General features: G+C 37.9%; 1 protein-coding gene across 1 annotated transcript in view; it reads right to left on the reverse strand.

Annotated features, from left to right (window-relative positions):
* LOC122789623 (circadian locomoter output cycles protein kaput-like) overlaps positions 1 to 24219 on the reverse strand; it is a 1222827-nt gene that overhangs the window by 750399 nt on the left and 448209 nt on the right. The window contains exons 5-6 of the mRNA XM_044057016.1: positions 20692 to 20781; positions 19387 to 19507 (exon numbers count right to left, since the gene is read on the reverse strand). Coding sequence (XP_043912951.1) covers positions 19387 to 19507; positions 20692 to 20781 — 211 coding nt within the window. The remainder of the gene's footprint in view (positions 1 to 19386; positions 19508 to 20691; positions 20782 to 24219) is intronic.

Here is a 24219-nt window from a genome sequence, read left to right on the forward strand (position 1 = left end):
CTAAAATAAGGAGTCATGATACTTTGGAAGAAAAATAATGATCTCCCACAAGTTATTTACAAATATGAAGATCAAGATGGTCTTCTTACTGTTGTAGTCTTAAAGTTTAATAATAGATTTTGGACACTGGTGAATTTATATTGGTTTCCTGGTACAGATCAGTGTCTTGTTATGAAACATTTAGACTTTATGCTTAATAATTATACAAAAATCTGTTTACAGGTGGAGATTGTAAGTGTATATTAAAGGAATATGATACCAGTAATAAAACAAATTTAAGGTTGCCTTCCACTGCAAAAGCTCTTAAAAATTGATAGAATCTTTCAACTTGAAAGATTCATTTAAATTGAAAGACCATAGTTCTCTACATTTTTCCCACCAGGATTATAAATATGATACACGGACCAGAACAGAGTTCTAGTTTCTCAATTTTGAAAATATCAAATTTTAAAATCACTCCCTGCCCTATATCTGATCATGATGACGTCATCCTTAAAATTCATATTAATTTTAAAACATTATCCTTTCTCACCAAAAATGCCTGCATATATCACTAAACATAAGGAGTTCAAACATTCGTTAATTTCTGAACTGAATTTCTTTTTGGAATCAAATAACACTTCTGACAGCAATATAATTATGATTTGCAATTCATAATGACTTACATTTATGGGAAAATTTTAACTTGGTATCAAAACAAAATTAAGGAATGGGATTCAGAATTTCAAAATATTCGATCAAAACTCACGGTAGCTTAATCTAAATTTTCTAAAGATGATATATCCAACATAAAAGAAATAGAAACACTGTAAAAATATTTTAACATACTATCTCTTAAATCAAATCTGGCTCTTGAAAGATTAAAAATGACTTCCTACTCACTATCTTCCAAACATACACATAATTTATAAAAAAAAGTTAAATTCTAATTGGAAATGAATAGCATTCTAGAAATGAGACATAATGGAAATAAAAAAAAATACTGTTGATATTGGAAATATTCTTGAAACCTTTGGATTCCATTATATATCCCAAAACCAGGAGTCTAATTCTGATATTAAGACTTCAGTGCTTAATCATAATACTCTTAATATTAAAACAATTTCTTCAAAATTAAAAGCTGATTTACAAAAACAAATCTCTTATAAAGAAGTTGTTTATAAAATTAAAATATTAAAATCTAATAAGGCCCCGGGTATGGATGGCCTAATAATAGAAATCAATAAACTTTTTCCTCCCTGTTTTATACCCTTGTTTCATAAAACCGTAATTGAAATACAATTCCAAGAAAAGATTGCCCCTTCCTGGAAATATTAATTCATTGCTTCTATATTAAACGAAAAGAAAAATTCACAACATTGTTCTTCTTAAAGATGTATTTCACTTCTAAACAATGATTATAAGATCATTATGTCTATTAGTGATGATAGAATTAAGGAACCCATAAGACATGTAATTACTTTTAATCAAAGAGGTTTTATTTATTAAAGGCAAGCCCATGATAATATTAGATGCATACTAACTTTTCTAACTTTTTGCTTTCTTTATTTAATGACTTGTTTGTATTAACCTTAATGTGGAGCTTTTCTCCCAGGGCCTCTGTTGAAAATGGAAATATATCCAGTTGGACTAGCCCGGTAAACAAATGTAAAATAAAATAAAATAAAATAAAATAAACTTTTATTGATGTTGTGAACAGAAGAGATGAGGAAGCCCTGTTAATTAGTTTAGATACCAAAAAAGCTTTCGATTCTTCAAATTGGATTTATTTATTTAAAATTCTTGAATTATTTAATTTTCCTGCATGTTTTATTTTACTCAAAGAATATTTATGACAATAATATGGCTTATGCCAAAACTGGACCTTTTACTTCAGAATACATTCATTTGACTAAAGATACTAAACAGGGTTGCCCTTTATCTCCAATTTTATTTGCTCTTGCCATTGAAATTGTTGCTATTTTAATTTGAGCAAATTCAAATATAACTAGCAGAAACTTCCTTAATCATTGTACATCTAAAAGTATATTTGCAGGCAACATGCTTTTAACCTTTTCAATTCAACTTCAACTCTTCTAGAATTAGAATCCAGAATAAAAAATGTTCAGTCTATCTCTGGTCTTTATTTCAATCAATACAAATCTAAATTACTAATACTAAATCAAAACAATAACATTCAAATACAAATAAACCATATTATTAGCAAACAAGTCTCATCACTTGAAGACTTAGTCCTTAAATGATAAAATAATATTTAATTGTAGAAACATCATAAATGTGTTAGAAAATCTCATATATAAATGGAATAAGCTTATTATATCTTTTGAAGATAGACTTCAGTTAATAAAGATGATTCTTTTACCCAACATTTTATAGATAATTCAAGTTTTGTCTATTTTTCCAGATAAACATTATATTAATGAAATAAACAAACAATTATTCAAATTCATAGTTCCCCCAAAATACAGTAGTGTTACTTTAGCATATTAGACCATGGGATCTTGGAGGAATTAATTTTCCAGTTATTGATACTTATATCAAAGCATCAATTTTTAAAATTATCCTAAATTGGGTAGATGGTAATTATACTTCTAATTGGAAAACCTTACCCTTAACTATCCTCAAAAACAGTAATGAGAATTTGATTTTTTTCAATGCAACTAATCATGAACATTTAGTTTGGTATTATCTTTGTAATTTCATATTGTGTAATTTTTCTTCTCCATCCAATTCCACCTATTTAAGTTTCATTCTTAAGAACTTTAAGAATACAATTAATTCTAATATAGATATTATTAATTGGTTCCTATCTATTATTCCTTTTAGTATCAGTAGAAATTTCTTTAATAAACTCCATAGCCATATATTCACTTAGTTTAAAGATACTCAGCAAGTTATTATAGAATTTTATTTAAACCCACATGATTGGTTATAATTGCAAAATGTTAAAATACATGCACAATAATTATGCCTATCTCTTACTCATTCACAGTTTAAGGAGAATACTAAATGAATGTTTATTTTTGATGAATTTGTATATAATAAATGTATATAACGGTAAATTTAATATTAAAACTTTATAAAATATTGATAAAATACAAGCTACATTAAAATCATAAGTATTGGAATCACATTACGCTAGATAATTCCTCTTGTTTATCCCCAGGAATAAATCTCTAATATTAGCCTCTATTAAATATTCTTGTTGTCTCATTATTGGTATATATTTACATGGAAGTTTTTACATAGAACATTTCTAACTCCTAATAAAATTGATATATTTAACATAATAATATACACTGTTGGAGATGTAATGCTGATTGGATTCATGTATTTTAATTATCTGTCTTTAAGTCAATATTGGTGTAATATAGATGATTTTTTGAAAGCTTTATTTTCTGATACATTTTCTTTATCTAAATCTTTAATCTTATTTAATGTAGACAACAGACATCATTTAAAAAAGATAAATTACCTCTGATATGCACTTTCTTGCAGTTGCAAGGAAATGTATAACCAGAAAATCTGAGTCAACTTCATCAGTTTATTATACTTTTTAAAAGAAACAGCTTTCAGGGAAACTGAAGTCAATAAATATAGAATTCATCCTAAACCATTTAATAATAATCCTTGGGCAAAAGTGATTTTGGTTATCAAATTTTATCAACAAAATCTTGCCTCTGGTGGTCAAAAGGAATTATAAAAGACCGTTGAGAAGAATCTATTTTTGAAGCTTTATTTTTTGTTTTTTATTGTTTCCAGGCTCTTATATATATTTTACATAGTTTGAACATTTTCTTTGCATTTCTATTATTCTATTATTTTCACTATATTATTTAAGTACTGAATATTGTGAAAAAAGAATAATAAATATTCTTTGAGCAAAAGGGGAAAAAAGTGTCATTATACTTAGAAACATTCCAGAACAGTTTAGAGAAGTAAAACAATATTTTACAAAATTCTCATAAATATCTTTATAAAGCACTATTTATAATAAAACAATAGTCTCCACTTGGTAACCTGGAAGGCTTTACTGATTTTTTTTAAATATGTGGCTGCCAAAATAAATACATATGTATGTATGAAAAAAAAGATAAATAACGCTTCTGGTTTCCCACAAAAAGAGGTCATTGGGCTACTGGGTCCAACCCAGTAATCAAAGTAAATAAAATAAAGGAAACAAATAAATAAACAAGTGCTGGGCATGATGTTTGAGGGGAGGGTTGTAAATATGTAGTGAAGGATGGAGTACAGGGATATCAAGAAGATTTTTTCAAAGAGGTTTTAACTTTTTTGGACATAATTGAGTCAAAGTACAAGAATTGGAAATGTGAAGAGTTAATTGGCTGTATTAGATGCTAAAGTACTTTGAGCTAAACTAGCTGCCCTCAGCAAAAGTTTTATTCTGTGGCCTGGCCAGCCTCCAATAAAGCAAAGGCTGTCTGGTTGCCCTGCACTATGAGACCCTGCATCAGTGGAACTCTAAAGTGCTTTCAGCTAAACTAGTGTATTTTCTCCTCCTATTGTACTCCTAGGTCACTTACTTAAAACTACTTTCTTTCTTTCTCTTGGAAAAAGATTACCTATGTACCTGCAGCCCATAATTGTATAGTTTTTCCTATAGATGTAGTGGCCCTTTTCACCACACTGTACTAGATTAGTAGCATAAGATTTCTAGTTATTAGGAAGATACTGAGATACAATGACCTGGAACTGACTGAGCATGGTTTTACTGATTGTTTTCTTGGAAGCTGGCCTGGTCCAGTTTTTCTGGCTCACAACCTTGTATTACTTTGTGTCTACCCCCCCTCCCCCACCTTGAACCTGCACTCCTCCCTCACACTCCTGCTCCATTACAGAGAAATAAAAAACTTGGATGTAGAAAGGCACCATCTTTTGACTTTGCTTTTTTGCTCTTGCTTCATAGGAATCCCCAGTAGTGTGCTTGCATGTAAGTTTTTTGTTTGTGATTCTTATTGCTATTTTGGTGAAGTTTCACACATAGTATTTTTTTTGTCATGCGTATTTTTATTTGGTAACAGCTCTATTTGGTCACTTATTTTCTGGACCTATATTTCAAAAGCATTTTTGTCATTTTTCTTTACTCTACTTGCCCTGCATATGAGGGGTTTTGTTATGCCAGTATAGAAATATACTCATAGCATATTGTGGCTTTAAATAACAGGTACAGTGCTGCTTTATTCACTAATGTGAATATTGTTACCTGCTATCTGTACTTTTAGATCAGTAACCTGTTTGGAAATTAGAGTAGAACTTACTGTAACCTCCGTGGGATATAGGTGACTCTGTGTTTCTGTATAATATCACTGTTGCTATTCCTGACTTTTAGTGGAGAATGCTAAACTGTGTCTAGCATCTTAGTACTTACTTGTGTTTTTGTAGCATACCACTGTTGTTATTCCTGACCTTTAGTGGAGAATGCTAAATTGTGTGCAGCATCTTAGTAGCTACTGTGTTTCTGTAGAATACCACTGTTGTTATTCCTGACTTTTAGTGGAGAATGTTAAATTGTGTGGAGCATCTTAGTAGTTACTGTTTTCTCTTCATAACTTTTATAACAATATATAATAGTGTAGTGTATGTTGTAATAGCTTGGCATCAACTGCAATGACCTTTTGCTTTTTTTCTCTGCTTTCCTTGCATTTTGGGTTGATCATAGAATGGTGCTGTTTCTTACAAGGTATGCTGCTTCTCCCCTGCATCCTCTATCTTAGTTACTTGGTAATCTGAATATTTTAAAACTTCAGACCTAATATTTACATCCCTTTCCTTTTTATTTCCAGTCTCCTCAGCAAAAGTTTTATTTTGTGTCCTGGCCAACTACCAATAAACCAAAGGCTGTCGGTTGCCTTGCACTGTGATACCTTGCGTTAGTGGAATGCTAAAGTGCTTTCAGCTAAATGAGTGTATGTTAGAGTTGTATTTAATCTGTCCTCTAAACTGAAGACATTAGAAATGTATTTAATCTGGCCTCTAAACTGAAGAAATATTGCTATAGCCTTTTACTGTAAGTGTGCATACTACTGCCCCTCCCCATCCTTTTCTCTTCCTACTGTGCTCCTAGGTCAATTACTTAAAACTAATTTCTTTCTTTCTCTTGGAAAATGTTGCCTATGTACCTGCAGCCCATACTTGTATTGTTTTTCCCTATAGAAGTGGTGGTCCTTTTCACCACACTGTACTAGATTAGTAGCACAAGTTTTCTAGTTATTAGGAAGATATTGCGATGCACTGACCTAGAATTGACTGAGCTTGGTTTTCCTGACTGTTTTCTTGGAAGCTGGCCTGGTCCAGTTTTTCTGGATCATCCTGCTCCATTCACCCTGCACTTGGGCTCACTCCACTCCCCTACCCTACCCCCATTCCCAACCACCCCTGACATCATTTCATTTATAGCTAAACCTGCTTTGCCCAGCCTCCACACTAGCTAATAGACATCTCTCTCCTCTACTCATACCCCACATCACCATTAATTGTAACACCCACTCCCCACCCCTCCTGAGCCCTACTTGCTTTCAACTCTTTCAGTCACTCACTTTAGAAAACTCCTTCAGTTAATTCCTGATTTCTTCTACGAACATTAAATAAAATGCTACCCTTTAATTATTTCTGAGTGGAAACTAAATCATGGCTATACCTTTCAAAACTCCATTTCTCTTCCTCCTATTTCTAAGTCTTTTCTCAGCTCTAACCACTTAACATACTCCTCATATGCTTATCACCTCATCTCCCACACTCTCTTATCACACTATACACCATACAAATAACTACTACACCTCTATTGCCTCCTCTCTCTTTAAGTATACCACGATATAATTTCACAAGTTCAAATTGCTGTACATACTAAATGCCCAACCTCTCATCAAAACAAAACATCAGTTCCTTTGCAAATATTTCATCATACAAATGCTTCAAAGCACAAGCACAATACTACTCTTATCTGGTGATATTCATGCCAACCCAGGCCATTGTCAACAGCACTCTAACCATACTTATACAGAAACCCCCATTTCCAACTGCCTCACAAATAACTCATTACGATCTTTTTTTCAATGAATATACAAAGCATTGTCAATAAAAGTACTCTCCTTCTCAATATAACCCAAATATACTTGCTGTATTTGAGACATGGCCAAACTGTGACAATATATATATATATATATATATATATATATATATATATATATATATATATATATATATATATATACATATATATAGATATCTTCTTCTTCTTTTGGCTTTTCACGGTTAGGGGTCGCCACAGCAGATCACCTGTATGCTCATGATTGGCAGTTTAGTTTTATGGTATCAAGTTGCCAGCCTGGCGCCCAACCTTCCACAGAAGGTATGCACATGCACACACTCACACCTAGAGCCAATTTAGAGTTTCCAATCCACCTACAGCATGTCTTTGGGATGTGGGAGGAAACCGGAGCACCCAGAGGAAACCCATGTGACCACAGGGAGAACATGCAGACTCCACACAGACGTCACCCCAGCCAAGGATTGAACCAGAGAACCTCTTGCTGTGAGGAGACAACGCTAACCGCTGCACCACCGTGGCCAACCCATATATGTGTGTGTGTGTGTGTGTGTGTGTGTGTGTGTGTGTGTGTGTGTGTGTGTGTGTGTGAATATATCTATATCTCCCCGGGCCTCCGCTGAAAACAGGATCTGTGGAACCTAGTCAGACTTTCCTCATCAACAAATGTTAAATAAATTAAATAAAATAAAAAAAAGCACATATATATATATATATATATATATATATATATATATATATATATATGTATGGGTCTACTTCATTTGCCCTAACTTCCAGTTGACTGACACCCATTTGCCTGACCCCCTTTGACTGAAATTTCATTTGACTGCCACTTCATTTGACTGACAAGTATTATTGGCAAGAAAATGGAATATGCCCCCTTCCCCACTGTAGTGCGACCTTGGAGTTAGAATATATAGTTAGGGGAGGTGTGGGGAGCATATTATATTGTTTGGTTTTGATTTAATATTGCTTAATAAAACAAAAGTAGGGTCTACTTCATTTGCCCTAACTTCCAATTGACTGACACCCATTTGAGTGAGACCAAATGACTGAAATTTCATTTGACTGACACTTCATTTGACTGACACTTCATCTGACTGACAAGTATTATTGGCAAGAAAATGGAATATGCCCCCTTCCCCACTGTAGTGCAACCCTGGAGTAAGAATATATAGTTAGGAGGTGTGTGGGGGACACAGCCCCCCACAATGGGGGTGTGTGGGGGGTGAAGCCCACTTACTTTTGTTTGCACTGAACCTATCTGCCAGGATGTTGGCAATATCAGTTGGTTCTGTATATTTTGTACCACTGTGCTGTAACTCAGAGCAGATCTGAATGCTGCCATTGAGATTCTTGACATAGCTATAGAATGCTTTGTGGTTGTCTTTAGAATCAGTGGCAATTTTGTTTTCATAACTTGCTTTGGAGGATTTTATGAGGGATCTCAGCTTCTTACTGAGACTGACCTGGGAGTTCTCCCAGTCATGAGATTTTACTTTATTTTGCAATAGTTTCTTTCTTCTGTTGTAGCATTTGTTTATAGCAGGGGACCACTAGATTGGCTTTCTTTTTTTGGAGGATAGCGTCTTGGTTCTGTTTGGGATAGCATGATCCATGCACTCGTGTAAGTGCCTATAAAGTGCATTTGTGTAGGATTCAGCAGTCGTACCTCTATTGTCCGTCTGCGTGGGTGTCGTGAAGTTTGCCACTTCTGTCTTAAGAAGTGTGAAGTTGGCTTTGGAGAAATTTTTTATGGTGGTTTCCCTAATGGGGGGTGGGGGCAGGATGTGGATGTCCAGGCTGATTAACTTGTGGTTGGATTTGACCAACGAGGAATTGACCTCTGGTGTGGAACATCGGTCGCCCATGTTGGTAATGACCAGGTCTGGGATATTGCTGCCCCTGGTGGGGGTGTGGATAAGTTGATCCAAGGCATTGGAATTTATGAATTCTAGAAAATGTTGATCAAAAGAGTTGGTACATGTGTAGTTTTCCCAGTTAATGGTGGGGTAGTTGAAATCACCCAGTATTAGGGTGTTTGATTGTACCCTAATATTTTCCAGTGTAGAATAAATGGGGACTGGGAATCCTGGGGCATGGTGGGGGATCTGTAGCAAGTTACAATTTGGATTGCGGTCTTGCCCAGAGTTAATTGCACTTGGATAATCTCAGATGCATTATGCTGAGCAACTAGCCTGGAGGCATGGATATCCTTAATGAATATGGACACACCTCCACCTTTAGTGTTTATGTCCAGGTTAGGTGGCTGAAAGGTATGGTATGAATTATATCCTGGTAATGCAGGGGTGCTCTCTGGAGCCTTGAACCAGATTTCTGTCACTGCACAGATGTCGATGTTCTCCATTTTAAGAAGTGCCTTGAGTGAATGCATTTTGAGGTTTAGACTTTTAGCACTGAGTAGCATTACCCTCAGATTTTGCTTGCTTGTTCTGTTACAGTGGTGAATTTGTCATTTGAACCTTGCCTAAAAAAGGCACTATAGGGGTGGTGAGAGCCTTAGCCAGTATCTAGAATCCCAAGGCCAACAGATGCAGGCCATCTCTGGCAAAGCATCGTGGCCTGTTGATCATGTCATTCCAGGCAGACAGATACTGGATCCCCTTAGAATGACACCAGAAGCTTAGCCAACTGTTGAAGTCAATCATTTTGTCCTTGTACTGTGGTATCATTCTAGGTGATGGCAGGATGCTACTCAGGGCTAGGGTCATACCTACCTGGGCTACAAGATCAGAGAGCTCCTCCATTTCTCTTTTCATGTAGTCCAGGGAGGTACATCTCAGGTCATTCACACCAACACGGACAATGACAGAGTCATATTTGTACTTGTTGTGGAATGACCTGAGTGCATGCATTATGTATCAGATCCTGGCACCCGACAGGCAGCTAACAGTAACTTTCTCCTTGTTTAGCCTGGTGAGTGGAATATCACTGTTCCTGACTACAGAGTTACCTATGACTAGAGTGTTGGGTACGTTGTTATGCCTTATGGGCTGTGGTTGAGTGGCACACTGAGTTTGTGTGCTATGTGTCATTTGGGTTGTTTTGGGGGGTGGAGATTGCATGCGTTTCTGCTCTGGAGGTCTCTGTTGCTTGACCAGATTTTTATTGAGAGCCTCCGTGAATGTATATTTTGTTTTATTTTTTTCTTTATCCTTTGTTGACTAGATTATTCCTAATAGGCTAGTGGCTTCTTTTCAGGGGTGACCCAAGCTGGTGTTGCTACTACAAGGGGAAAGTTGACTTGTGCATTGGGAAACTTTTCCTATCTTTTTTGATAATTGCCATGGGAGCTTTTACATCTATCTGAACTACCACCATCTCAACTGGATAGGACCTCATTTAATACCTCATACAAAGGACAACATACTCAGTAGTGCAATAGCCTCCACTAATACTGTGCTGTAGTGTCAGCAGTCCAGTCAGCTGGAGTGGGAATAGAACTCATAGCCTTATGATCTGAAAGAACCAAAGGCAAGTCTCCTACCTATTGTTACACTGACAGTGCTAGGTTATGGTGAAGAGGGTGACTTTTTGTGTTGGGGGACACAACTGGCAGGTGTTGACACTGTATGTCTTAACTGAAGTACTTAACTGCTTATTGTGTGGTAATTTAACCATAGCAAGCTGCATCTTACATTTATACGATGTTGTTTGCTACAGTTTCAGAGCAGAAGTGTCTTTGCTTGTATTGAAGATTCTTAACTGAATACTAAGCAGAATGAGAGGCTTCTTTTTTGCAACACCAGGAGACAGAGATGGACAATGTACACTGTGGGACACTAGTTAAGTGCAACTACATGTTAAATCAAGTTTAAACTATATGACGTGTTAGACAGAGGCAGGATGATAAATACTGTTCAGTATTTTTGTAAAGTAATATGAATAACTGGAAAGCTGCATTACCAAAAAAGCACAGTGAATGTGCTAAGCTGTTGGAAAAATAAATGTTCTTTCAGTGTGAGGCACCATTATGTTGAATTTCTAAAAACAGGAAAAAAAGCTGTAACGCATACACAGAAGGTAGAAATAAACTTTATTGCATTGTAAAGTCTATATTCAGCGGTGTTATGGGAATAACTATTATAATGGCCTTCCTCAGAGTAACAAAACAGGCAATCCTGGTGTGTGTACACTGGGAAAATGACTACATTGCATGTGTTAACTACAGTGTAAATGTAAAGCTTAAGCAATGTGTAAAGAGCTACTGAACTAAGAGTATTTCAGAAAGAGTACAGAAATATGAATGAAGCTGGTCCAATGGTGTGGTATGTTTGAAACGGTTCACAGGCAACAGTGCACAGAGGTTAACACAGTAGTATTTCTGCACTATGTTGGGTGACATGTAAAAGTTGTGCTGGGAAAGTCTGCGGCCTGCAAATGAATTGTGTGTTGGAAAACAGCAACCCACAAGTGGGGACTTCTGTAATAACAATGAAAACCCAACGTATTTGTTGCTCATTGTAAAGCTGGTAACTCTATAGAGGACATAGTGAAAATAACAGGCTGTTGAAGCAAATTTAGAGTTACAGCAAGGTGTTCTGCAAAGTGGAAAATGTACTGCTTATCTGAGTCAGTCATTTCTTTCATTTGGGAGTTGCCTGTTAAGCAACTGAAAGTCACTGCTGGGCTAATACTTTCTCTTGAGAACTGTGTTGCATCTGAAATATGCTATTTTGGTAGAAACTGCTGAAAGTGTAGCACATTTAAATCCTGCTTATGAACAACAAAGAGATGTGGTGTGTGGAAAGCATTGACAAATGGTAGAACTTTATATAATACTGAATTTTAATAGGCACAGTGAAATATATGTGATGTCACAACTAAAATACAAGTCTTCATAAGTAGTGAGCTGTTAATACTAAGAATGGATACAGCTGTAAGAATATTTGCCCTTGTCCCATATGGAAGCTCCAGTAATATAAGTGAGGTTTCATGACAGTGGTTAAAAGGTAACCAAGTAAAGGAAGTTCTTGGCTGGTTTTACACTAAATGATTTGCAACAAAAAGCTGTGTGTGATAAAATTCCTCTATGAAAATACCGCTGGCAATTTATGAAACAAAATTTGATACAAAGTGCTGTTTTTTAAAAGGTTAAACACTTCTATATGAAAAAGGGGGATCACTGCTGAATAAAGCAAGAAAAAGTTGTTGATTATAAAAAGTTAAACTCTTGAACAGGACATTGAGGGGTTCACTGCTAAGTAAGAAAAAGACACTGTTCCTAAAAAGTTGACTTCTGTGAAGGAGAAATATGGCTTATTGTTGACTAAAGCAAGAAAAAGGTGTTGATTCCAAAATGTTAAAACACCTTACAGGAAATAAGGTGGAGGGTTTAGTTGCTGAGTGAAGCAAGAAAAAAGGTATTGATTCTAAAAACTCTCACAAACTTTCTGACAAGAAAAAGACGATTTATTGCTGAGAAAGCAAGAACTGTTGTTGCTTCTAAAACATTAAATTCTGTCACATGAAAGCATGGCTCATTGCTGTGTAAAGTAAGAGAAAGATGTTGATTTTGAAAGTAAACCTTCCAAAAATGAATAGGGGGTTGACTGCTATTTAGCACAAAAAAGTGAGTTGAAACTTGATAAACTGGTTATGAACTGACTGCACTGAAAATGAGAGGCAAAATACATAATAAAACAGTTGTGCTGCTACTACGGAAGTAAAGCACCATGAAACTAAGAACCAGAGAAAGTAGTGTTGGAAAAATATATCTGATGCCGTAGAACGGAACTGCCTTCGCACCACAGTGTCGCTGGTTGTCAGTGCTCCAAATACACAATGGAAAATTTAGTTGGAATAATCAGTCTAGCTCTGGTTCTAAGTGAACAGGCGTAGATGATACTTAAAGGTAGAACTTAAGTATTATTAAGAAACAAAAACTTGTAGAAAAGGCAGGGGAGCTTCTTACACAAGCCATACTGGCCCAACAAAGGTTAAGCAACCACAACAGAAACGTAGTGAAACTCTTTCACAATTCAATATGAGCTTACAAGATGACATTAAGAAATTTCCTCAGAGTATCGAAATGCTTAAACAGTCAAATGGGGTTGTCTTCAAGCATGAAACACACTTCATAACAATGGTGGAATAGGTGATTCTGAGCATGAAAATAAAATAACAGGCAGACTTACAACGTTGATGGCTGATCTTGACCAACAAAAGGCATGGCAAAGTAGATCACACAAATATATGTTTGACTTAGTGGGAATAAGGAAATACTAAAGTAAGCTGTAAAGTACTAAATCAAGAGCCATCATACATCAGAAAAAAAGAACAAAGTGACACAGTGTTGGAGTCTGAAAAAGACAAGGAAAGTAACTCTCAAACCAAAAATGATGTTGTTTGTTAACAAACTGAAAAATAAAAACTGTGGAAAGAGCTAAAAATATTTAGGATTTCACTGACTGACCAATAAATATCGGGCACACAAGCTGAGAATGAATAATAAATGTGGAACTTCAAGAGATCAGAAAGGGAGTAAAGAATTTTATACGGACTACTAAACTAAATGGTTTACCTTTAAAGCCGCGATTTGCAGAAGGGCGAGTGCTCATATGAGTGACTTGAAACCACGAAACTAACAATGTCGACAACCTACATGTTCGAAAAACAGCAAATCAAACAGCAGATTCACTATTTTTCAAACATGAGAGACGAAGAAAAAAAACAAAGTGTAAAACGGGGCAAGCCCCCCTGCACCCCCCATGTAGGAGTCTGCACCCCCCACACCCCCTACTTTATTATTCTAACTCCGAGATCGCACTACAGTGAGGAAAGGAACCATTTCCCGATCCCCACTATAGTGCAATCCGCCCCTGAATGTCGAATGTGCAATGAGCGAATCTCACTGTGCATTCGCTCATTGCACATTCAAACCTTTTTCCATTTGGCGTTTGCAAACTGCCTTTCGGATATGTGCTGTTCGCCCTTCTGCAAATCGTGGTTTTAAAGGTAAACCAAACTAAACAATGATGTAGCCCAGTGTCTACAACAAAAGAAAGCACATGTTGTAAGATGGCACAGCTGGGCCTTCCATAGTGACCAGCCACCTGGGTCAGGGTTAGGCTGCAAACAGAAAAAGCTCTGATAGTCACCAGCATGATGACTGCGTGATCATGTCTTAGCTTTCTGGAAACAAATGGGCTGAGAATAGCACTTATCCTCAGAGAAACAAGCAGGCCAATATATCATAGGGTGCAGATGGTCAGCAGGCAACAGGAAACCAAAAGAATAAAATGTGCTACAGTAAGAAGAAAGAACATCACGCAGCAACCAGGATGAACAATATGTTGTTAAACTAACACATGGAAAGAAGAGTCTCTCTGTAGATAAAACTGAGTCACCGCTAATGGAATAGGGTGAGAGTTTTAAGCAACCTGAGGTCAGAGAAGATACAGCCAGACATACAGCCACTAAGTAGAAATATCAGGAAACTAGGATGACAGTCCTTAAGCCAATACAACAAAACTCATCTACTTAATTAGAAATGCAGTGAACACTCCATCATAATAACAAATATACATAATAATTATATGCCTCTGTCCACACAGAAGGAGATCAAGGCTGCTTTGAGTAAGGCTGCAGCCCATAAGTAACTAACATGGCAGTATAAAACATGAAGAAATGCAAAACACGTTAAAGAGAGTAAATCAGTTTGAGACAGCATGAGAGGAAATGGTAGAACACCACAGAGAAACAGAAGTTCAGAAAAAAGAATGCAACAAACTAAAGTTCATGACTATAATACAAGGAAAGCAAATTACCTTAGAGAATGTAGCCAAAATGATGAGCCTAAGGGGAGAGTTCCTGCCGCTGAGAACTGTACATGCCATTAGGCAATCACAGTGTCTCTTCCTAAGTCAGACATATTGCTAGATGGTGCCTAGTCTGATGTGTTAAAAAACATTTGTTAAGGGAATTGTTGCCCAGCCAAGGTGGGATGTGGCCCAGCCAAGGAGGGATGTAGGACAGACAAGGTGGTATGTGACCCAGCTGAGGGGGAATGTGGCCCAGCCAAGGAGGGATGTAGGACAGACAAGAAGGTATGTGACGCAGCTGAGGGGGAATGTGGCCCAGCCAAAGTGGGATGTGGCTGGCCAATGATGCTCATCCTCACAAGTATAAGATGGGAGAGTTGATATAGTATAGTACAGTGTCCCCTAGCAAATGATGTGGGATATATGGAGCTACAGTTTTGGGGCAATCTGGTATGAGTATCTATATCTGACCCTAGTGAAGGAGATCACACCCTCTTCTTATAGGAAGGTACAGAGAGATGGTGAGAGAAAGATATGGGCCTATCTGGCAGAGACAGGAAGTACTACAGAGAGAGATACACAGGTTTAGGCCTCTACAGTATAACATATGAGTAACAAGGATGTTAGCTTCTGAGTTGTGAGAAAATTGATCAGCAGCTTATTTATCTGAGTCTCATTTTGAATCATTTACCTGGGCTGAATTATGTGTACCCTATCAAGCTGTACTGCAGAAAATAACGGTAAATATATTTCACTGAAACACATATTGTATCTGCTGAGTCTGAGTGTGTGTGTGTGTGTGTGTGTGTGTGTGTGTGTGTGTGTGTGTGTGTGTAAGTGAGTGTGAGTTTAGGGGATATGTGTATCTGATCTTTATTTAGTACTGATACTGTGTTTTAAACATTTAAGTACATAGGGATGGTATCCAAACTGAGCGACTTACTCTGATGCAGAGTTTATTTATAAAACAGTAGTACACTGAAACAGTTCACTGACACTGAGAACAAGTTATAACCGTCCTACTGTCAGTGTTTTACAGATTATATGGAATTTCTTTCTTCTAAACTGTGGCACCTCATTTGTACCTCTTACAAAGCACAATTCTTTTATCTTCAATTAGGTATGCAATGTAATGTTGGGGTTCGCTTATATGATTGTCACTGGGATTCAGAAGGGCTTAGCATCATGCTTGTCTGAGAATGCTTTCTTATCTTTGTAAGCCTTTAAAAGCTGAAATCACTCTATTGATAAGGTTTCCACTTCTGGAGGTGTTAGCGCAGGCAACAGTCTCATGAGTGAAGCTCATGCCAGTACAGCAATCTGGGGTATGGATAATAATAATTAACTATGTAAAAAGGGAACACTATCAAAAGATGGCAGCCCCTTAGTGGGGGTATGTCAGTGTCTGTATGCCTGTTTCTCTACAGAGATATGAATGAATCTGAATGAATGTGTATGTGTGTGTGTGTGTGTATCTCTACCTGGTTGGGCACACTAAAGAGACTGCAAGTCTGGATGTGAGTTTTTTGTGTATATGTGTCTGAGTGGTTGCAGTACAGATGGTAGGGATGTTGAGTCTGCATGTTTAAGTGATTAGAGCATGTGTGTGGGCATAGGGATGAATGTTTTTTTGAATGTGAGTGGGCTTGCCTGTACATGATTAGACAGTGTGTGTGTGTGTGTGTGTGTGTGTGTGTGTGTGTGTGTGTGTGTGTGTGTGTGTGTGTGTGTGTGTGTGTGTGTGTGCATGCATGCATGGTTATCTTAATATATTTACATGTGTGAGTGTCTGTGCTCATTCATGGGTGTCTCAATATATGCATGTGTGTGTGTGTTTGTGTGTGTGTGTGTGTGTGTGTGTGTGTGTGTGTGTGTGTGTGTGTGTGTGTGTGTGTGTGTGTGTGCGTGTGTGTCTCTGTGCAACTTGTGCATGCAGATGATACTTTTCTACTGCAGTTTATGGGCTGCTAGGGGAACATTAGCGCAGTGAGGTCTGACTGTACTGTGCTTGCGTCAGAGGCATGGTAATGAGATACTAATGAGGTCTTTCTGTCTGAATTGAAGTTTCTCCTGAGTGCTAAATAACTGACTTGCATGAGGCAATTAGCTTAAGTAATCATAAAGTCTCTGAATTCCAGGGTGTCCGTCAGTATTGCAGTCCAAAGAAAACAAATGCATGTTCCATGACCCACTAATCATTTTTTTAATACCGTTGTTTGAATTTCTAATGAGTCATGCTTTGGTTCTCTATAGATCACTTACGTAACTCAAAACTACCATGTAGCTTTAATGCTGTTTAATTTCATTGTATACATCTCATATTGTTGCAAAGTATAATACATGCAGCAGACTCAGATTTCAACTTAGCCTTGGTGAGTATTTAACATGAAATACGACATACAGAGTTAGATATGTGAAGACAAGTGCAATAGACATGAACTTAAGTCATTACATGATTTCACTCAGTTTTTGCAGTTTACATTGCAAACTTGCATCATATGCACATTAGTCCAAATGAATTAAAGCAAAAAGGTATGATGGATCATATTTATACTTTATCCAGGAGACAAGCTCCCATACAATCAGGTCGGAAGTTAAGTCAACACAGACCCAAAAAAATAAAAAAACTCTCAAACTGTGGCAGCAACAGAGTTTGAAGACCTGCTGTTTTCAGCAAAGTTCAAATAAATAACTTAAGCTGGTCATACGTTAACAAAAAAAAAGGTTGCAGAAAATGGCCTGGTATTCATGTATACATACACATGTAACTCTCATTGTTCGTCTTAATTTGTTTGCTTTGTTGCTTTGTTGATAATAGGTACTAAATGAAGTGGACTGGTAGACTAGCTGTTGCTCAGGATAAGATTTATACTGACTTTCCACACTGTACATGACTTATAATGAGCATGTGACTTGTTTACAAAGCTGACAGCCTGTGACTGACAACAGATACTGCTTGTGAGAGACTCATACTTCTGTTAGCACAAAAGCCAAGTGCACACAGAGGAAAGGTCTGAATGGCAAAAGTTTCTATTGCATGCTGGCCTGGTCATTCTAACACAGCATGAAGTACTGTAAACAGAAGTAGCTGCTATCCCACCATGCATCCATAAAATGCACAGCTAAGTAGTGCCGTGTGCCTTATAATGTAACAGTACTCATGGTACTGTGCTTGGGTGGGGGCAGCATAATTAATGATTTGGCAAACAGCACAGCAGTGTGCAGGGACAGTTTCATTCTTTTTTACTGAAGTAATTTTTTATTTTCAAACAAAAATATTGCAGATACAACATAATCTAAATACTAATACATAAATAACTATATACACCATTTACATTTGGCATAATTATTATTTAATTTGACAGTTTCATTCCTGAAAGTTGAGCGTACAGTGTGGAAGCAGCGTGTATCCCTTCTGTATGTGGGCACAGTCACAAATAAGCGTAAGGCACACAGTATAGAGGCTGCATGCTTTCCATGCTGATAGTACTTATACAGACCAAAATATGGTGGGACAGCAGTACTATGGAACATGGTGGGGGCATGACATGGTACAGCCCACTGGGGCAAAACTAAGTAGATATGTGCAGCCACTTTCAGATGCATCTGGGACTGTATTGTGCTCATTAGCCATTCCTGTGTAGTAAATGTCCCCATACATTTCATCTGAGATTCATATTCTATGACAGGGATGTTAACAATATGGATTCCTGGCAGATATGGGGGTATACACTGGACTGTACATATGTCAGTACAGTCTGCACACATGCTGGACATTTACTAAGTTCAGCTGTAATGGCACCACTATTTGTTGACCATACCATGCTTTAAGTAGTGTGTTAGTGTGTGTGTGTGTGTGTGTGTGTGTGTGTGTGTGTGTGTGTGTGTGTGTGTGTGTGTGTGTGTGTGTGTGTGTGTGTGTGTGTGTGTGTGTGTGTGTGTGTGTGTGTGTGTATGTCTAGACGCATGGGGTGTGTATCCAGCACTAACCATTTAGAGGCTTGTTTAGTATGTTTTCATTCACAGGAGCTCAGTATACTGTGTTGTTACAGCACACCTTTACCTGCACTGTAGCTTCAGTATTCATGTTTAGTACTTTGTACAGCCAGCTCTGAATTACAACAATGCATTTACTCATGCTCACTTTCTTGTCCGCATATTCATGCACAGTCGCTACCATTTTGGCATGTGGTAAAATGCTGCTTTTGAACCTCTACCTCTGAGTTCTCTGAATTGTATTTTGGCTTTTTCCTGTGTTTTACAGCATATTGACCCAACTATAAGTCTATTATTCAATCTGAGTTTGTGTATTTTTTACAGTCTAGTGCCACAGAATAAAGACCCATAGAAATAATTTTTACATAAATATTCAACAAAGGAACGGGCTGCCATAGGTTTACTTATGAGCAGAAAGCAAGGAAAGTTCATCAAAGCAAGTAAATAAACCAAAAACTATGTTTTACTGAAGATAATATTAACACTGGTCATGGACAGTAAACAAATGCAGTTATAGTATCAATATAAGGCACTCACCATTAAGGAACTGAGCTGTATTGGGGTCTGTCATGAACATGTGCGTAGACAGCAGGTTATAAACTTCTCCATGTTCTTGTTCCGGGAGAAAATTCAGTATGTTTTGGTCCATTAAATCTGACTGGTGCAAAAGATACTTTGTTAAGTTCAGAAATGTGTTCCCTTTCCACAGGATGTTGATTATGCAAAAAAATTACAGAGACTGAACCAGCTAATGAGTCATAATTTAGAAAACATTAACAGTCAGTTGTAACCACATTGCATAAAATGATGTTGCATGATAGATTTCAATCAAAATGGCCAAGAACATGCTAATTCTTCTTACTCCATAGAGTTTGCCTTTTCCTGTTCTATGCATTCTTGAATTTTAGCAGAATAGCTGACCTATGTCCTCCTTCTGTCACGGGAATGCTTCCCTGCATAGTTTAACTTCATATCCTGTCCTTTTTCACATCTGTTCTCTGAAAACCACTGTATGTCTGCTGTTTATTGATCCTCCTGAGATACTTGTAAGTTTCTATCATGGCCATAGTCTTCCTCATGAATATATGAATAAGACTGTTTTGCTCTCTTGTCATATGGAATTTGCTGCATCCTTGAAACAGGTGGACATTACATCTGTTCTTTTGGCAACCACAGCATGGTGAGTGCATTAGGAAGCCACTGTTCAGCTAGTGCCACTAACAGACACAAAACAGTGAGTATCTGTGACAGACACAAGACAGTGGGTATCTGTGACAGATGGTGCATATCTGTGACACTGCTTCCATGATAAGTGCCTCTAACAGCCATAATAAGGTGTCTGTTTCTCTGACAGCAGAATTGCATTGCTTGTGTCTCTGACAGCCATGGCAGGGTGTGTGTGCATGTAACAGTCTTGGAATAGTAGCTGCCTCTAAAAGCTATAAGGTATTGGGTATGTTTGATGGCCATGAATTTGTTGAGTGTTTCTGATTATAACATTACCATGGTTTAAGCTATAATTAAATTGTTGTATTCACTTGTAGTATTAAGTATGTATTTCCCTGGGCCAGGGGGGTATCATATATGTAAAACCACACTATTCACTTGTCGTATTAAGTATGTATTTCCCTGGGCCAGGGGGTATCATATATATAAAACCCCACTATAACTCCTTGAGATCATTGATAAGGGTATTTGATGCAGTTTAAAAACAGATGCTTTGGCTAATTAGTAAACTTGAGCTACTTATACAAATGCAGAGCACTGGCTACACAAAGGATTTAAAACTAGAATGCATATATTACCAACACCACCAACACAAAATACACCATCATAACTTACTGGTAGGTGGCCGAGAAGAGATGAAACACTATCAGATACATAAATAATATTTCCATCAGTAGTAAGTGCTATTAGGAAACCATCTAAAGCCTAAAACAAAGAAAAGAAAGAATCTCATATTACTCAAAAGGCAAAAGAAAAATGTCCACAATGTAAAACATACATATTCATTTGGACAGTATGCTGTGGAGTGCTTCTGAATACAGTCTGTTGTGTACCAAGATACACATTTCAAATCTAAAATTTGCCCAAAATGCACAGAAGTTTATCCAGTTGGGTTACCCATTACATAACAATATTTAACAATAATCCTGGCAGACAGGTTCATTTAAAACATGACAGGTACTGAGGAAAGGTTAATACCACCTATGATGTCTCCCTTGCAGCAGTTGTCAGGAACACAGTGAAAAGGCATAGTAATCAATGATGTGCAATAATCAGACCACAGTAATCAAATACGAATTGTTGTCAGGAATGTTTGTAAATATAAACTGAGGAAAGGTAATACCACCTATGATGTTTCCCTTGCAACAGTAGTCAGGAACACAGTGAAAAGGCATAGTAATCAATGATGTGCAATAATCAGACCACAGTAATCAAATACGAATTGTTGTCAGGAATGTTTGTAAATATGCCACAGTAACCAGCTGGGAGCAAAAAAAAAAAATATGTAGAAAAGCAATCAATCAAAAGTAACAGTCATGATTCATGAACGCATGAGAACAGCCAAAGTAATCTATCAAGAAAGGATACACAGAACAGCATTCTGAAATTCTGGTCATTGTGTAAAAGTAAATGGACTGTACTCTGCTTTTTGTTCCTTCATTCATTTCTTGTATCGGCTTTATCCTATTTAGAGTTGGGAAAACACAGCTGATGATGATCTTGTGAAGCAGCCACAATAAAACATCGAAGTTTGGATAGCCGGCCATTGCAGGAAGCATGTAGATAGTCACATCACAGACAGCACATAGACACACCGCACACACACCTACTGACACTTCTGAGTGTAGCCCATTCACTTACTGCTTGTCTTTCAGATGTCAGAAGAAATGGAAGAACCTGGCGAAAACACATATATACAAGAGGAGGACATACAGACACCACAGATGGCAGCCCATCTGAGAATCATACCTGAGAACCAGAAGCTGTGAGGCAGTCACACTGCATGCAAAAAACTCATGCCCCAATTTTGACCTCACATTTCATAGGTTCATAGGTAGGTACTAGGCTATCTGCCCTAGGCCATTTATAAGCCTAGCCAGAATGTGTTGGCATTCGCCTCCCTTTTAGACTAGATACCTGAGCCTCTGTCCAGCAGGGCCATAGAAGTGATCCCGGGAGTAAATTTATGATTTCCCATCCACTCATCAAGATTTCTCTTGAAGAGGGTCAGCGAGGGGCTCTGCCTAACATGGACTAGGATTCTATTCCAGAGCGAGGGAAGCCTTTGGGATATGAATCTATCCCTCCAGCATGTCCTATTTATTGTTGTGTTAAGGTTTAAATCCCTGGAGCGTGTAGCTCTAATGGACTTGGTTTTCTTGAGGTGGAGCATGTCCAACAATTCCAGGTTAGACATGGCCTTGTACATCAGGCAGAGATCGCCTCTGAGTAGGCAGTAAGCAACTGAGTAGAGCTGGAGTTTCTTTAGTTGACCTGCATAGGGCATCTGTTTGAGGCCCAAGATCCTCTTGGTGAGGTATTTTTGAGGTCTCTCCAGCTGTTGTAGGTGTCGGGTAAGGTACATCCCAAATGGGGCATTGTACTCAATTATGGGCCTGATGAGCGATGAGTAGAGGGGCACAATGACCACTCTTGATCTAGATGTGAACCCTTTTGTGATTAGGTGAGCTATATAGAAGGTTTTTCTAACCACTTTGCCCCCAGATCCCTAATTACTTCTTCCGTACCTAGTGGATTACCTCCTATGTAGTAGTTTGTGGGCACTTTGTTTTTCCCAAAGGGGATGACTATGCACTTTTTGGCATTTAGCTTGAGGCCATGGTTCTGACACCAGGTATCCGTCTCCATAAGGCCCTTCTGGAGGATGCCTGTGTCAGCCGGTGAGTCGATTATGGCTTCCAGTTTGTAATCATCTGCGAACTTGATAAGCCACAGTCCTCCCATGTTTCCCTGTACCTCAGAGAAGTATATACTGAACAAGAGGGGTCCCAGGACTGAGACATGTGGGATGCCATTTGTAACTGGTTTCGAGTCGGACATGGCACCGGCGACTCTGACCATGTGAGTTGTATCCCTGAGCCAGTTTGCAACCCATCTTGTGACATATGGGTTAATATTTAAGGTGATAAGCTTATTTATGATGCCAGAGTGGGGTATTGTGTCAAAGGCCTTTGCGAGGTCCAGGTAGGCTGTCTGGACTACCTTTCCCTCATCTATGGCTTTGGTTACTATTTCAAAGAAATCAACTAGGTTTAAGAGGCAAGATCTGCCTTTCACAAAGCCGAATTGGGTAGGGTCCAGTGTTTGGAGGTTCCCAATGTCTTTGTTTATGAGATCCATGATGATGCACTCCATAGCCTTGCAGACCAGGCTAGTCAGGCTTATAGGGCGATAGTTCACGGTATCCGTTGTGGTGCCACCTTTGTGGTGCAGGATCACTGTTGCTGTATGCCATTCTTTGGGTACATAACCTGTGGTAAGGCTGAGTTGGAACAGTGAATTTATGTGAGGGTTTAGTTCATTTTGGAGCTCGTATAAGACGCAGCCCGGGATACCATCCGGTCCCATTGATGCTGTGTTTTTTTACCTTGGAGAGGGCTGCTTTCACCTGTATGTCTGTGATGTCTGGGGGACTGCATTCTTCTGGGATAGACACTGGCCCTTTTGGGGGGGGGAAGGGGGGGTAACGTTTGCACTGAACCTGTCCGCCAGGATGTTGGAATGTCAGTGGGTTCAGTGTATTTTGTGCCATTTTGCACCAGCTCAGAGCAGATCTGAGAGTTGCCACCCAGATTCTTGATGTAGCTAAAGAACACCTTGTGATTATCTTTAGAGTCTTTGGCGATTTTTCTTTCAAAGCTAGCCTTTGATGATTTTATGAGGGATCGAAGTTTCTTTTTAGTACTGATCAGGGATGCCTTCCCTTTTTGAGATTTTGCCTTATCATGTAATAGTTTCCTCCTTCTGTTGTATAGCTTATTTATGGCTGGAGTCTACCAGTCTTTTCTCCTGTTTTTGTAGGAGTGAGTCTTAGTTTTACTTGGGATGGCATGATCCATGCATTCCTGTAGGTGCTCATAGAGTGCATTTGTAAAGGATTCTGCGATTTGGGTAGCATTTTCCATTAGCCCGGGGGCTTTGAAACATTCCACCTCAGTCTTGAGAAGTGTGAAGTTTGCTTTTGAGAAATATTTTATAGTGGTTTCCTTGGCTGGGGGTGGGGTTGGGATGTGGATGTCCATTGTGATTAATTTATGGTCTGATCTTACCAATGAGGGGTTTACCTCTGGTGTGGAACATTGAGCCCCCATGTTGGTGATGACCAAGCCCAATATGTTGTCC

This window comes from Protopterus annectens, chromosome 15.part0, assembly GCF_019279795.1.
Source record: "Protopterus annectens isolate FY-2018-M chromosome 15.part0, PAN1.0, whole genome shotgun sequence".
NCBI lineage: Eukaryota > Metazoa > Chordata > Ceratodontiformes > Protopteridae > Protopterus > Protopterus annectens.